At 38.7% G+C, this 16,118-nt stretch overlaps 1 protein-coding gene across 5 annotated transcripts in view; it reads right to left on the reverse strand.

Moving 5' to 3' along the window:
* Acaca (acetyl-CoA carboxylase alpha) overlaps positions 1–16,118 on the reverse strand; it is a 263,052-nt gene that overhangs the window by 190,089 nt on the left and 56,845 nt on the right. For 3 of the 5 annotated variants that reach the window (XM_060387103.1, XM_060387102.1, XM_060387104.1), the window contains exons 2-3: positions 13,398–13,444; positions 9,594–9,843 (exon numbers count right to left, since the gene is read on the reverse strand). In XM_060387103.1, coding sequence (XP_060243086.1) covers positions 9,594–9,843; positions 13,398–13,444 — 297 coding nt within the window. The remainder of the gene's footprint in view (positions 1–9,593; positions 9,844–13,397; positions 13,445–16,118) is intronic. The other 2 variants (XM_060387107.1, XM_060387105.1) reach the window with 1 other exon arrangement.

Raw genomic sequence — 16,118 nt, forward strand, 5'->3', positions numbered from 1 at the left:
AGTGGTGTGAGAGTTTCCTGTATTCTACATTTTTGCTGACACTTAATACTGGTTTTTAATTTTAGCCTTTGTGGTTGGTATAAGAAGTTAATTCAGTCAAATGTGGTTGTACATACCTTTTAACCCAGCACACAGGAGGTAGAAGCAGGCAGTTCTGAGTATGAAGCTAGCCTAGTCTACAGAGAGAGTTCCAAGACAGCCAGGGCTACACAAAAACCCTATCTCAAATGACCAAAAATTAAAATTAAAAATTAATTAATTAAATGTCAAATGTGCCAGGTGTGGTGGTGCACACCTTTAATCCCATCTTGAGTACGAGGCCAGCCTGGTCTATAGAGCTAGTTTCAGGACAGCTAGGGTTGTTTGTCTCTAAAACAAAACAAAACAAAAAAAGCCAGGTGTACCCATCACATGGCAGTAACCCCAGTGTTGGCGTGGGGATGGGGTTTGAAAACATTGGGACTTGCTGGTTGGCAGGTTCAGGAAGAGACCCTGTCTCAAAGTAATAAGGCAGAGTGACATCATGGGTTACTTATTATCTTTCCCTAGCTTCTACACATGCACAGATGGAAGAATACACCCTCATACACTCATGTGCATACACCATACATATATATCACAAATACACTCGTGTACACATACACACACAGATCACAATAAAAAAATGGAATAATAAAACTATATTGTATCAAAACTTAAAGGATATAAGAGCATCTAATGGCTAGATAGAGAAATAAATAGACATATGATAAAGCAAATATAGAAAAAAATGTTAGTGGTAGAATCTAGAAACTGAGTGTTTAAGTGTTCTTTGAAGAATCCTCTTACTTTGCTGAGTGGCTTAATCTAATTAAGTTTGTTAACTATGGCAATTCTAGATAAGTGTACTAAAGGGATGTAAAATTAGTTAGCACTAAGGAAAACAGTGAAAGAGACATAAGAATGGTAGATTTTTATAAGTATAATGGTAACTTTTCTGTAAGTATAAAATTATTCAAAAATAAAAAGAATGTAAAATTAAGTCTTAAAAACAGCTTAATAGCACAAGAAAGTATGTACTTACTGAACTGTGTACTTACTAGAACACCATTTTTAATAAAATTTGTTAAGTGGTTAAAAATAGAAAGAAAATATTAAATAGTGATTATCACTGGATAAATCCATTTTAGATTTTTAGTACTTTTTATATTTGTCAGACTTCTAGATATTCTACAATGAACATACTATTTTTAATAATTTAAAATATAAAACAGTAAATGCAAATGTCACTTGTGAATTTATGCCAATGGAAAGAAGGCAGGAGAGAAACACATGAAATATAGGAGAAACAGAAAATTGTGGACCAGAGTTTTTCTTGTAATAATCACATAACTTTATAGAATAAACTCCTGAGACCAAAATACATACATGGTCACAGACAGCTCCTGTTTTCAGAATGGAAAGGAGGGAAGGGTAAGTGACAGAGAAAGCGGACTGTTGCCCCCAGCAAGAGCACCAAGTTGCAGATCTCATAATGATCTTCTCTGTCTACTCACTACTACAGCACCATGGCAACTGGGAACCTCAGAATATTAAGGAAAGAGCACTCAAAGAAAATTTGGAAAGCTCCTGGCGGGAGAACGAAAACTCAGGCAAGCCAAATGAGAAATGCTAAGAAAAACATAAAGCACCCTCACAGGCCTCTCTATAAGCAACACCATGATGAGAACTGCAAACTAGAGCCAGTTCCCCACTTACCACGTTAAAGCTCGGCACAGAGGAGGAGAGAGGGCAAAGGCATGCGATTTTAATAGTGCTTATTCTCAGTGTAAGTAAGATCTGTAACCCTGATGGTACAAGTTTTCTGTAGCCAAGCTTTTCAGCACTAAACATCCAAGTTTTATGCAAAAGACCTATAAAATGTCTCTGGTCAAAACATTTTATCGAGCCAGGCGTGGTGGCACAAACCTGTAAACTTAGCATTCAGGAGGGAGAGGCAGTATGCTCATGTGTTCAAAGCCAGCCTGGGCTACAAAGTAACTTGAAGTCTAGCCTGAGCTTCATGGTAAAACCCTGTTTCAAAACCAAAAGAGAAAATTATACCACATAAAAGTTCCTTGTAACCTTAACAATAATAACAAAATATTCCAGCACTTGGAGGCTAAGGCAGATGATTTTAATTCAAGGCCAGCATGTCTCAAGTCATGTCTCAAGCAAATTTATAAACAAACATTTGGACCACTTTATATTAGGTGTCGCACATTTTATATCCCTGAAAGCTTTTGCAGCCATTATTTAATTTTATCTCAATCACCAGGCTTTAATGAAGTCATTAAACTGATTAAAGTCATAAAACTGAAGGAGTTTAAAGTGATACTAAATAAAAAAGAAAACTTTTAATTTCTTTTTATGCCAAACAAAAAGTTTAGCTATAACTAAAAAGTTCTGCTCTTCATATTTTAGTAAAAATGGTCATCTTCATCATGTTTATGAAACTATATCACTAGTGTTAAGGAAGTGGCAAAATGGTGCTGCCACTGCTCAACTATAGACTGTAGAAAGACAAGTCTCCCTTTCTTTTTCCTTGCACCAAATAATTACTAGCAACCATACACATATTTCCATGAGTTATTAACTTCCTCTCAAACAAGTCCTTAGTCACTATCAGAAAAGGTAGGGTACAGAAGTGCAAGTGTTAATATAATTAAGAAATTTCAGCAGGACCAGGTGTGGTGGTGCACCTCTTTAATCCCAGCACTCAGGAGGCAGAGGCAGGAGGATCTCTGTGAGACAGCAGAGTCTAAATAGTGATTTCCAGGCTATCCAGAACCAAAAGAGAAAAAGAAGTGGGGAGGGGCAGGTTCAGCAGATAAAACTTACTGCCCAGCCTGATGACCTGAGTTTGATTCCAGACAGGGTTTCTCGGTGTGGCCCTGATTGTTGTGGAACTTGCTCTGTAGACCAGGCTGGCCTTGAACTCAGAGATCCACCTGCCTCTCTGCCTCTGCTAGGATTAAAGATGTGCATCACCACCACCTGGCTTTACTTTTAATTATTGGGGGGTGGGGAGGTGTTTGTCCACCCTAACCACTGAGCCATCTCCTGCGAGCCTGACATGAAAATTTTAAAATAGATAGTTTTAGCATACTAGGTCTGGAGGTACTATAATGTATTGCTTGCATAACATGTCAGGCTGGAGAATTCAATCTATGATACCCACACCACCAGAAAGGTAGTTTATAAAAGTTTATACTGACCTCATTTCAGTATAAAGAAATGTATATAAACTGGAGAGATGGTTCAGTGGTTAAGACCACTGGCTGCTCTTCCAGAGGCTACAGGCTGCCATAGCAGTCTATAACTCCAATTCAAAGACATCTGACACCTTATTCTGGCCTCTGCAGACATTGTACATGTGGTATACAGGCATATGCAAGCAAAATACTTATACACAGAAAATATAAAAATTAAGAAAAAAAAAGAAATATGTGTATAAGGGCTTATACTGGAGAGATGGCTTAGTGGTTAGGAGCAATGGCAGTTCTTCCAGAGGAGCAGGGTTCAATTTCCAGCAGCCATATGGCTCCTCACAACATTTTGTAACTCCAGTTCCAGGGAATCTGACACCCTCACACCAATGCACATAAAATAAAATTCAAGGAATTATAAAAGAAAAGAATATGGGCCTGTGTACAATAAATATGTGCCAATAAAAAAACAGACGAAAAGTTTTTTTAAAAATGTATGTAAGAAGTGGGAAATAGTAAGAGCTGGAGAGGACAGGGTCTCTACAAGGAGAGCAACAGAACAAGAAAATTTGAACATAGGGAACTTCCCAGAGACTCATACTCCAACCAAGGACTATTCATGGAGATAACCTAGAACCCCTGCACAGATGTAGCCCATGGCAGTTCAGTGTCCAAGTGGGTTACATAGTAATGGGAAGAGGGACTGCCTCTGATATAATCTGTTTGGCCTGCTCTTTGCTCACCTCCCCCTGAGCGGGGAGCAGCCTTACCAGGCCACAGTAGAGGACAATGCAGCCACTTTTGATGAGAACTGATAGACTAAGATCAGAAAGGAGAGGAGAACCTCCCCATCAGTGGACTTGGGGAGGGGCATGCATGCAGAAAGGGGAGGGAGGGTGGGATCGGGAGGGGAGAAAGGAGGGGCTTATGGGGGGATACAAAATGAATAAAGCATAATTAATAAAAAAAAATTAAAAAATATGTGTAGCATGGCATGATGGTTAAACACTTTAGAGGCAGAGGCTGGAGGAGAGTAGAGAGTTCCAGGATGGTCAGGGATACATAAGAAGAGCCTGTCTCAAAACAAAAGAGAAGAAGCATGAAAGGAAATAAAATGCACATGTATAATATGGGTAAATGCAAAGAAAAGGATTCAGAGGAGCTGGAGAAATGGCTCAGTAGTTAAGAGCACTTGAGTGTGGTTCTCAGCACCCACAGTAGTCAGGCTACTCAAAACCACCTGTAACTACAGTTCCATGAAATCTAAATGCCCTTTGTGAACTCTAAGACACTGCCTTCATGTAGCAGAGACACACATAATCATAAATAAAAATAAAAAATAAATTTAAAAAAATTCAGACAATTAAGGAGAGTATCACAGAGTAATCTCTAGTCAGTGGATATATAAACCTTTAATAATTTTCTATACTGTTCCTTAAAGCATTACTTTTCATATACATTTTCTATCCTTTTGAAATAAGGCTGACTGAATGAAAGGTCTGCTCAGAAAAATTGTAAGTGTGATGAGTAGCTGACAGTATGGGCTCAGACTAGTTTCCATATTCAGTCCTGCGACCTTAGGCCTGTTATGTCTCAGTTGTGGGAATAATAATACAACACCTACCTCACTGGTTGTGGTGAAGATTAGACATGACACTCTACACAAAACAGCAGAGTCTGACACACACTAAAGCACTTGATGAATGTTATCTATTAATACCATTACTTTTCTAATAAGTCACTGAGAAAACATGGCAAGGTTATTAAGAGACTGGCAGGACAGCTCAGTAACAGAACTAAATAATCATGAGGACTGGGGTACACAAGCAGCAGTACACAGAAAAGATAATGTTGGAAATAGAATAGGCTGAACAGCAAAAGATAGGCCCCATCACTCAAAGCAAGACCAGATCCTCTACACACCTTACCTTAACATCATAACCTACAGAGGAATGTCTGCACAGAACTCAGTATAGTTTTTTTTAAAGTGTACAACAATGAAAGAAGTTATCCAAACTTACTCACACACTGTCTGTTTTCTGTCACAGGAGAAACTACAGATAATTTCTAATTACAAAAGAGCTTACACCACAATTCCCAGCACTCAGGAGACAGAGGTAAGCAAATCGCTCTGAGTTCCAGGCCAGCCTGGTCTACAAAGTGAGTCCAGGACAACCAAGTCTACACAGAGAAACCATGTCTCAAATTAAACAAACAAACAAAGTAAGTCCTTAACCAGACCAGTCATTCAGTATTTTGACCACATTGTTTTAAGATTTTTAAGATGTTTAAGAGAAAACTGAGATGGAGTTTCACATATAAACGTGATATAGATTTAAGAATCATAGCACCAGCCAGGTGCAGCGCCGCACGACTATAATCCCAGCGATTGTGAAGGCAGAGGCAGGCAGATTTCTGTGAGTCAACAAAGCCAGTCCAGGACAGCCAAGGCTACACTGTGAAACTCTGTCTGGAAAAACAACACAAACAAGCAAACAAAAAAGAATCACAGTACCCACCAGGAGTGGTGACACACAACGTTAATACCAGCACAAGCTTTGAGGTCAGCTTGGTCTACAAAGAGAGTTCCAGAACAGCCATCTCTACAGAGAAAACCTGTCTCAAAATAACAAAAACAAAAAACAAACAAAACAACCCAAAAAACAAAACAAGAATCACAGTACCCTAAGAAGTTAAGGACCAAAATGTGGGAAATAAGTTGCTTCTAACTGGACTTTAACCAGGAATTCAGTATACTAGTTGGCAAAACTATGTACAATGTTGTTTGACTGAAAGCATGGGTTAAAACACGACATGGTCCATTTTAAGTATGCAGAACAATCTGACCTTAAGTGGCATCAGAGAAACCAAAACAGACAAGACAACTTTATTAAATGCCATCAAATCACATACTAGTCACCAAAACTAAGATGTACACACTTAGGCTTTTAACAGTCTTTCTTCTTTTTTTTTAATTTTAATTTTATTTTTATTAATTACAGTTTATTCACTTTGTATCCCAGCTATAGCACCCTCCCCCATCCCTTCCCAATCCCACCCTCCCTCCTTCCTCTTCTCCTATGCCCCTCAGTCTTTCTTCTTAAGTGTTCAATTAATTAATGACTCTCAGAGATATATCGGCCTACCTACAGTTGATAAGCCCAGGTTGATCTTACCTAACAATAAAAATCCTAAATAGTTCTTCAATGAGACTCACCTGTTCACACTAAGCTATAACTATTTCTTAAGCCCTTCTTTTCAAATACTTGGGTAATAAAGCTTAGGAAGTGATTTATCCAGTCTTTCAGTGACTCTGGAAAAACATGATGCATTTCTTCTCCATCCCTAGAAAAGTCTATTTTCTGATGCAGCTCATCCATCAGACCACTAAGATATTTACTTAGCACCCAAAATCAAGCTCACAGCAATTACTCCACTTTGTTTCAGATGGCTCTAGTTAACACTAGTGAAGAATGGGCCTGTCCCCTTGACCTCCATCAAGCGCGAAGGATCAGGCTATTCATTCTAGGAGCTGCTGGTCAACTCAACCACCTTCTACTTAGTATTCAAAGAGTGAGCGCGGTGCCTGAATCATTATCTTCACTTTTCAGAAAGGAAATGAGTTCCAGGAAATTATGGATTGCCAATGATCACATACAATTTAATTAGCTGCAGATGTCACTGAAGCCTTCCCATCAAAGAAAGAATTTAAATTCCCCCCAAAAGCACTATGGTATCCACAGGTGACATGGACCAAGGAAGAAACCTTGTTCTATTTGGAACACTAGCTGAGAAGTCAGTGGAAACTGGCAACCGTCCTCTTCCCAGGCTGCTGATCACACTCCTGCCCACAAGCAACCACCATGAGAGTGTGGCAACAATGAGGCAGCCAAGACATTCTCAGGCAGTCATGCCACTGGCCACACAGCCTCTGCCTGACAGTCACGGACCTTGGAAATGGCTTGGCACCTACACCCTGCCTCAGAATATCATCAGCTGAGTTTCCTGTAATAGCGTGTATTGCACCATTGCCAAACTCAATTTCCTAATTCAACAACTGAACATTATGTTTCACATAAAATTAAGTTAAACAAGTTTCTCAAAGAGCAATGTGGCTTCAGAGATTTAGCATTTGCTAGTCTTTCTCAATAGGGGACTATGACATTTGAGACTTATTCTTGGTTGTATGGGATGATATCCTACATTGGAAAAGTAGTGGTGGTAGTGGTGCTGAGACAGGGTCTCTCTATGTACAATGTCCTGGAACTTATTATACAGACCAGGCTGGCCTCAGACTCACAGAGATCTATCTACCTGCATCTGCCACCGGAGTACAGACGTTAAAGGGATGAGCTACCACATCCAGCTCTATTGGAAAATGTTAGAACCACCAGTCCTCTGTCCTCCAAAGGTGAGCAGCTTTTGCAGTTCACAGCTCCCACACACTTCCAAATGACATTGAGGGAGAAAACACCACCAGTTCTAACCTAAGGGTCAACCTAAGTAAACATAAAATAGCAAAACATGTTTACATAGAGTCCTAATTTCTAGGCCCTGATGCTAATTCTTCCTTTTGACCTAAGGTCAATGGTTAAATATAATACTTTTTCAAAACTTTGTTCATTCACTCCAAAAAACTAACCTTATCAGAAATACTTAACAAAAGTTAAGAAAGAAAGAAAGAAACAAACAAACAAAAAAGAAAGAAAAGAAAAGAAAAGGAAAAAGAAAAAGAAAAAGAAAAAAAGGCTGTAAGATCAGGCAGTGAGTGAAACAATTACCAAAATTCAACTGGGACATTTGAGTTTAAATTCTCAACCTTAACCAACTTATTTCCCATCATCAGACCTCAGTTTCCTCACATACTAAAACAAAAGCATTCGGTTAATCAGGCAAGGTAGCGTGTGCCCGTAATCAGAGCAATCAGGAGGCTAAGCCAGGACAAGCCCAAGTTTAAGGTAAGCATAGGAATAAGAGATCCTGTACAATACATAAATACAGCACTAAACTTTAGCTAAGTTATCTGCTTCAGTGCAAGTCCCAGAAAGCATGAATTAAAACATAACTAAGTTGCCCTGACCTCCACATAGCATAAATGGGAGTGATTATTCATATACACTAACTGCCTCATCTTACAGAAGCTAGGATTCCAATCCCTGTGGATAACAACGAGTACCAGAACGGAATTTTACCACATTATCAATATCTTGAGTATATAAAAAGAGGCCTAATTATTTTACAACCCATTAATAACAGCCTATCAAGATAATAATAGTAGCAGTACCTACCCTAACATGTTTATCTAGGTTAGAACTATAATATTTAACCTCAATGGACATTAGAATTACCTGGATAACATTTTTTTTGTTTTTGTTTTATTGTATGTGTCTGTGTGTTCAGATTTCTAGGGATGAGAATTATTTCCTAAGGTTTACTCACAAAACACATGATCTAAACTCTTTTAGCCTAAGAACTAAAAAGCAAATGACTAAACTAGTTATCTAATCAACCATCAATCAAAGCATATGGTAGATTACTCCAGTAATTCTAGCACTCCAAAGGCCAGAGCAGCAAGATTAGGACTTTAATGTGGGCCTGGGCTACACAGTGAGTTTGAGGCCAGCCTGAGTTACATGAGACCCTGTCCCAGAACAAAACAAAAAACAATTACTTTAACATGAGTGAGGTGGCACACACTATTTGCACTCTGAAAGTGGAGTAGGAAGGGGAAGAATTTAGGGGAGTTTAGAACTACATTAGACCCAGTTTCAAAACAAACAAACAAAACCATCAGCACTGTGCATAGTTCTAGCACTCAGGAAGCAAAAGCAGGAAGGTCTCAACAAGCTCCAGATCAGCTTGCTCTATATAGCAAGTTCCAGTCCAACCAGGGGTAATGGAAACCTATCTCAAAATATAAAAACTGTAAGAAAACCATAAGAGCTAAAGCAGTTGGATGTATGTATAAGCCTACCATGTATAAGGCATGTATAGGCTTTAATCCCTAGTACTGATATGGGGAAGAGGAAAAGAAGACTACAAATTTGGCCAAGTCTGCAAAAACATCCTACCAATCAACAGAGCTACAACATTGATGATCAAAGTACTACAGAAGCTGAAATTCTTCAACCTAATTCTTGGGTCATATTGAAGGACCTAGCATGTATAAAGGATGGAAAAAGCTGAGGGGAACATGTAGGAAAAGATACTCACTCCCCAAACCTGAAAAGTGAATCATATCCTAGTCATAGAAGATGGGCTGGGTGAATGAAGGTAAAGTTAATATGTTCTTCTTCCTTTCAGAACATAAGTGTTGAAAATAACAAGACAGATTAAACACATTAACCGTGAAGCGACTCTTCTCACCTCATGTGAAAGGCCAGACCATCCTGTAAGCCAGAGATCCCCAAGTCAGAAAGTGTATCTGAGCTGACAGAAGCTGGAGACAGGGATCCCTCCTTCTCCTCTAGGTCCAGCTTCACCAGGTTACTGATCTCATCTTCCGAGTTGTCTTCAGATACAGACCCAATTATGAATCGGGAGTGCTGGTTCAGCTCCAGAGTTTTGGCCAACGGAGATGGTTCATCCATTATTCTTTCAAAATAAGCTCTCAGAGCTACCAGGAAATGAAAGAAAATAGGTTATAGGTAATAACCTATAGATGAGGACACTCAAGAAAGTAAGTCATAAAGGACAAGTGGCGGTCACACAGAAGACTGACAAGTCTGAGAACTTAGTTCCTTGGGTATTCCTTTTTTTTTTTTTTTAAGGGTTTACACAGGGTTTTTCTTTATATCCTTGGCTGTCCAGGATCATGCTCTGTAGACCAAGTTAGACTGGAACTCACAGAGATTCACCTAACTCTGCCTCCCGAGTGCTGGGATTAAAGACTGGCTTCCTTGGCATTTGTATTCCAGGACATTTGTTACCCCTAAGAGAGGAAAATAAAGGTCGTGGTAACTGTACTTATATATTAAAAGTTTATTTTCCTCAGAGAAGTATTTCTCACAATCTGTAAGCATTAACCACCTCTTCACTAACTCAATGATACTGAAGGGATAATTATGATCAGTGGGACACCTTTACCGTAAGCTGTTGTGAGACTGTAATTCATCTGTAACACTGTGGGTAATGAATGCTAAGAGTTTAGGAAGACTAGCAATTGCTTGAACCTCAGTGATTAAACTACATAATGATCACCTGGTTCCAAACACCATACAATGAAAAGTTATGAATGTTACTAAACATACACATTTAAAGAAAACAATGAACGAACAACAACAACAAAAAGACTTGTTTTCATGAGTTTTTCCCCCCTTCAACTGATTATTTTTAAAAAAATCTACCTTCAAATGTCTATTTTTGGAGTTCAATTCTGTACACAGAATTAAGGTTGAGAAAGTGAATCTACCACCAAATTTTAAATCTGTTCTCAAAGTAGTTGATGCATCATCTCAAACACCATTTTTTTTAGATACAGGACTTTACTAATCAGGATTAGCTACTGTCAATAGCTAACAAGCAAACTTAACCAAAAGCAGTTACCAGTTCAAAGCTCCATAACAAGAGAACACCAACCTAAGTTAAAAGTATTCTTTCCCTTCAAAATACTTATTTAAAAACTTTCACTCAGCTAGGTATCGTGGCACATGCATTTAATACCAGCACTCGGGAAGCAGAGGCAGACAGATCTGGGCTATAAATCTATATGTCAACTTAGCACTAAACAATTTGTGGCTTAACCAATCATTTCAATTCAGAAAATGATTTCCAATCCTAATTTTAAGGTATTCCAAGATATAATACTATTACTAGAAAACAATGTATTTATTGATAATTTTATATGCTATAAGCTACCATCAGGTACAAAAATATGTGGAGAGCAGTGTTTGATTCCATCAGACAAGAAAATGCCAAAAGACATTTTTTGGAAGGGGTTGCTAATAGTTCTGAGAATTAAACCCAGGCCTTCACATGTAAGACAACTGCTCTACCACTGAGTGATACCCTTTGCCCTCTTCTGTTTGTTTGTTTGTTTGTTTGTTTGTTTTGAAATAGAGTCACAACAGGTTGCTCAGATTGACTTTGAACTTGCTCTGTGGACCAGGCTGGCTTTGAAATGTGATCTCCTGACTGAGCTTCCTGAATAGCTGGGATTATATACCTCTGCCACAAGATCTGACTCCTTTTGTAAATGTCTGGATGACAGTTAAGTATGTTAAAATTATACATTCACCATTCCTCTGGTGTGATTTGTAAGTCAGAGGTTATCTGTTTAGAGACAAAACAGTATTTTCAAATACTAGGACAGTAAGATTCCCAAAATGTGATTCCTGGACCTGAAGCTGCTATTAGGGAACTTGTAGGAGTGGGAATTCTTGGGCCTACCTTAGACCAACTGCTCTGAAGCTCTAGACTGAGGTATAACACTGCGTTTTCTAAAGCTTAAGAACCACTGTGCTGTTGAGTGTATTGGCACATGCCTTTAATCCCAACAGAGGCAGGCAGATCTCTGTAAATTCAAGACCAGCTTGGTCTACATATCGATTTCCAGGAGAGCCAAAGCTGTTAACACAGAGAAATTCTAACTGGAAAAAAATGAAAACAAAAAACAAGAAAAAGCCAGGAATACAAAAATATGAACTATAAGTATACAGAGGGGAAAATAAGAAAGAAAAAAGACTGTAAAGAATACATAAACTAACTTTTATTTTTAAAATTAGTATGCATACATAATTAATTAATAAAAAAAACATAGAAGTGAGACAATGAGGGGTGAGGAAGAGGGCTAAGGGGTGGAGAGAGGAGAACAAAACAGGTCAACACAGGGGAAGTAAGACAAAATATCACTTTTTCTGCTATGTAGAATCTAGACTTAAACATATCTGTGTGTATATATACAAATATGTATGTGTGTGTGTGTGTGTGTGTGTGTGTGTGTGTGTGTGACATGTTAATAGAAAGTGAATATTCAAGGTAAAGAAGGGGACCAATAAGGGTGAGAAGAGAACTGACTGGGAAGGACAGTGCAAGGGTGAATGAGACATATATACAGTGATATACATGTATGAAAATGCCAGAATGAAACCCACTATTTGTAATTTGTACATTCTTTATACATATATATATATATATATAAATTCTGGACCAGAGAACTAACTCATTAGTAAAGCACTTCCTAGCATAGAAGAAGTCCTGTTTCAATCCCCAGCAATGGGGGGGAAACTGTCTAAATTTACTACACATTTACACTGCAATATTATGTTTCTTTTTTTTAAGTCTCCAAATTGTACGGAGTTCAGTCTAAAGCAAAGTCAAATCATTAGAAGAAAAAGGGGAGTTAGGGGATAACAAAAAAGGAAAAGGAAACATTCCAACATACTGACCACTTTAAAGAATATTAAAATCTACAGCAAAAGAAAATAGTTTTAAAAATAAATAAAGGTTGGCCAATGTTTTGGGAGGGGTAAGGGAGAGAACATCTCACAGCCAGGCTAACTCCAAACTTCTATAACTGAGGATGACTTGCCTCCCCCTCCCAACAGCTGGAATTACAAGTGTATACCACCACAGCTGGCTTACAGCTGCTGTCTTCCCATTCGAATTTATAATCTGACTGAAGTCTGATGATCACAAAAACAAAATAAGATTCATGAGAAAGTAATGATTCTTTGAAATCACGGAAGTAGAAAGGCCATTGCTAATATCATACAGTTCTTGTACTGATAAATGAAAGGCTCAGCACAGCCAGCTTCAAGCTGTCCCCTCCATACTGACGGTGCCCCGGCGGCCTTATCTGAAGGGCTGCACAGACTGCACAGCTCCTTGTCTGACAGCTGACTCCCATCCAGCTGCAAGCACTTGTACGGAACACACTCCCCAGCACAAGCATGCACACCACCAGAAAGGGAGGTCATGCTGGAAAATCACTGAGTAGCTGTCCAGACACTCTAGAAGCTGCCACAGCCTGTCCCATTTCCATTGATGCTAGTCCTCAATTGAGAGAAAGTAGTGGGTCACCACCATTGTCAGACTCCTGTTCGCTTGGGTTGCTCAACCTAAGTCTGCCAACACTCTTTGTGAAAGACAACAGAAACCCCACAGTTTGACCTCTTAGCACATGCAAATTCTTACTACACTGTAGACATATGAGTTTTATTTGAAACTGACCTCTTATAATTCTTAGTGTCTCAGCAGATATCCGCCTCCAAAAAGAACTAAACAAAGAGAAAAACAAAGATTTGAAGGTTGCTTTTTCTATTTTTTTATCCCAATTTTTTCTCAATTCCAGTTTTATTCAGTGTAGCACAAAAATAGTAAAATTCAAAGCATCATGTTTCTTTGTAAATATTACTTAACTTCAAGCATAAATTAAATTTAGTTGTTCATCTCTTAATTATATAAAACAAAAACATTTCCCATTCAAAAACTTTATTATCTCTAAACATAGCAAACAATAATTCAAGCTTATCATTTCATAAATAGCTTTTCTGAAAAAAAATATAGTCAAATGCATTACAACACTTATTATTTCTAATATTTCAATAAAAATAAGGCAATAGAGAGATAATAACTCAATTCTCTAAAACTCAGGCTGAGTATGTTTCTAAATGGTTCTAAGTATCCACAAGACTAGAAACCAGGGAAAGGGCAACATTCCCATTATACTAAGTCCTTAAACTATAAAGGGCCAAAGAAGTCTATTTCCCAGTCAGGAGGCAGAGACAGGCAGCCCAGTCTACAAAGCAAATTCAAGGACAGCCAGGGCTACACAGAAAAACTCTGCCTTAAAAAACAAAAACAAAACTGAAGAAAAAATTAAAATCTTCTAAATGTGTTTATTCCACTCCAAATCTACTAAGTCGGATCTGCAGTTGGAGGGGACATAGGCATCTGAATCACCTCCACTTTTATTTTACATGTACGGGTCTTTTGCCTAATACACCTCTTCGCACCTCTTGCATGCCTGGTACCCATGGAAGCCAGAAGAGGGCATCAGATTCCCTGGAACTGGGGTCACAGGGGTTGAGCCACCATGTAAGCACTAGGAATAGAATCAGGGTCCTCAGCCAGTGTTCTTATCTGCTGAGCCATCTCTCCAATTTTTTGTTTTGTTTTTTCAAGACAGGGTTTCCCTGTGTAATAGCCCTGACTGTTCCAGACTTTGTAGACCACGCTGGCCTCAAACTCACAGAGATCAGCCTGCCTATGCCTCCCAATGCTAGTATTCAAGGCATGTATCACCATGCCTGGCCAGATTTTTTTTTTAATTGGTTCTTTTGGGAGTTTCATACAACATGCTTAGATAATATTGACTCTACCCTAGATACCTTAAATTTAAATTCAGTTGTTAATACTAGTATCTGGACGGCTGAGTTAGAAGGATGGTCAATTCCAGACCATCCTGGGCCACATGAGACCTGTTCTAAAACATAAAAGGAATGGCTTGACCAGTAAAAGCACCTGTACCAAGTATGGCAACCAGAGTTCAGTCCCAGAATATAGCAAGTTGTCCTCTGACCGCATCCGCATGCTATGGCTTGCACACACACACACCCCACAATAATTAATTAATGTTAAAAATAAAAAAGGAAAGAAAAATGTAAGAGTTAGTTGTTGGTAGGAAGCTAGTTAGATGGCTCAGTAAGATGTGCTTGCCACCAAGCCTGAAGATCTGAATTTGATCTCTGGGACCCACATGGTAAAAAGGACTCCTGAAAGTTGACTTCCACACATGTTCACATGTACACACATACTCTCTCCCTCCCTCCATCTCTTTCTCTCACACTCACACATACACATATACTCAGACAGCTGACCCCCTCAACACAGATAGTCTAACACACTAAATAAATAAATGTATTAAAAAAAATAAGGTATTTAGTTTTTGGCTGCAGACACCCAGATATTTTCTTGGAAAGCCAGAAAAGTACTGACTAGATAAATCCACAAAACCAAAATCATAAAAGAATCTCCAAAACATTTCACCTGTGAACTCAAAAGAACTAAGTAAAGAAAGGGCTGGCTGAGGGTCTGCTTTAAAATTCAGATCATTCGATGTCCCCGAATCTAGAGAAGCCAGTTACGAAAATGATGAAAGGATACAGTCTAATTCTCCAGAAAGGGTCAGTTCCTAGGCTGGGGAATACCGACAAGAGTAAAAGGTACTCTTATGATGTTAAAGTTGGATATGTTAAGTAAGCACAGTGAGTCCTCACAAGATGTTCTGCAGAATCTGAACAGCTGAAGCACTTGGGTGAGGTAGGGTGGGGATGTTTGGACAATGCAGGGACCTTAAGCTACCAACAACTGAGGTACCTAAGTTTCCCACCAGATCATCCTTCTGTGCAGCTAGCAATCAGTAAGGCCCACTCACATTGTCTGAAGCTCTCATCACCTCTCCCATCCACCTTCTTAAATATAAGCAGGCAAGTATTATCAGATGTCTGAGAAAGTATCCAGATGAAAAAAATTAACTACTTGTAAAAATAAACAAAACAAAAAACATACAGCCAGAGATTATGAAAAACAAAATATAACTACAGAAAGAAAATAAAAAGGCAGAACCTCGGTTCCATTTCTGTTACTTCCCCAGGTCACAAAACCCTAGTCAAACCATGAGAAAATACTAAACGAATCTGTGCTGAGGGAAAGTCTGTAATATAAATACTGACCAGGTTTTAAGACTTGAAAGTTATTGGGAGAGACCACATGCCTTCACAGAAAGTACATAAGCACCAGATGCAATGCGGTATCATGGTTCAGCTAACTGACAAGAAACAAGGCGGGGCTGGGAGGGATAAAACCTGAAAACCGTCTACAGTAAACAGTACTCCACAAATGGTAAGGACTTCAGTTTCTTCTTGTGTGTGTGAGTTGGGACTGAACAGC

Source organism: Meriones unguiculatus, chromosome 7 (genome assembly GCF_030254825.1).
Source record: "Meriones unguiculatus strain TT.TT164.6M chromosome 7, Bangor_MerUng_6.1, whole genome shotgun sequence".
Taxonomy (NCBI): domain Eukaryota; kingdom Metazoa; phylum Chordata; class Mammalia; order Rodentia; family Muridae; genus Meriones; species Meriones unguiculatus.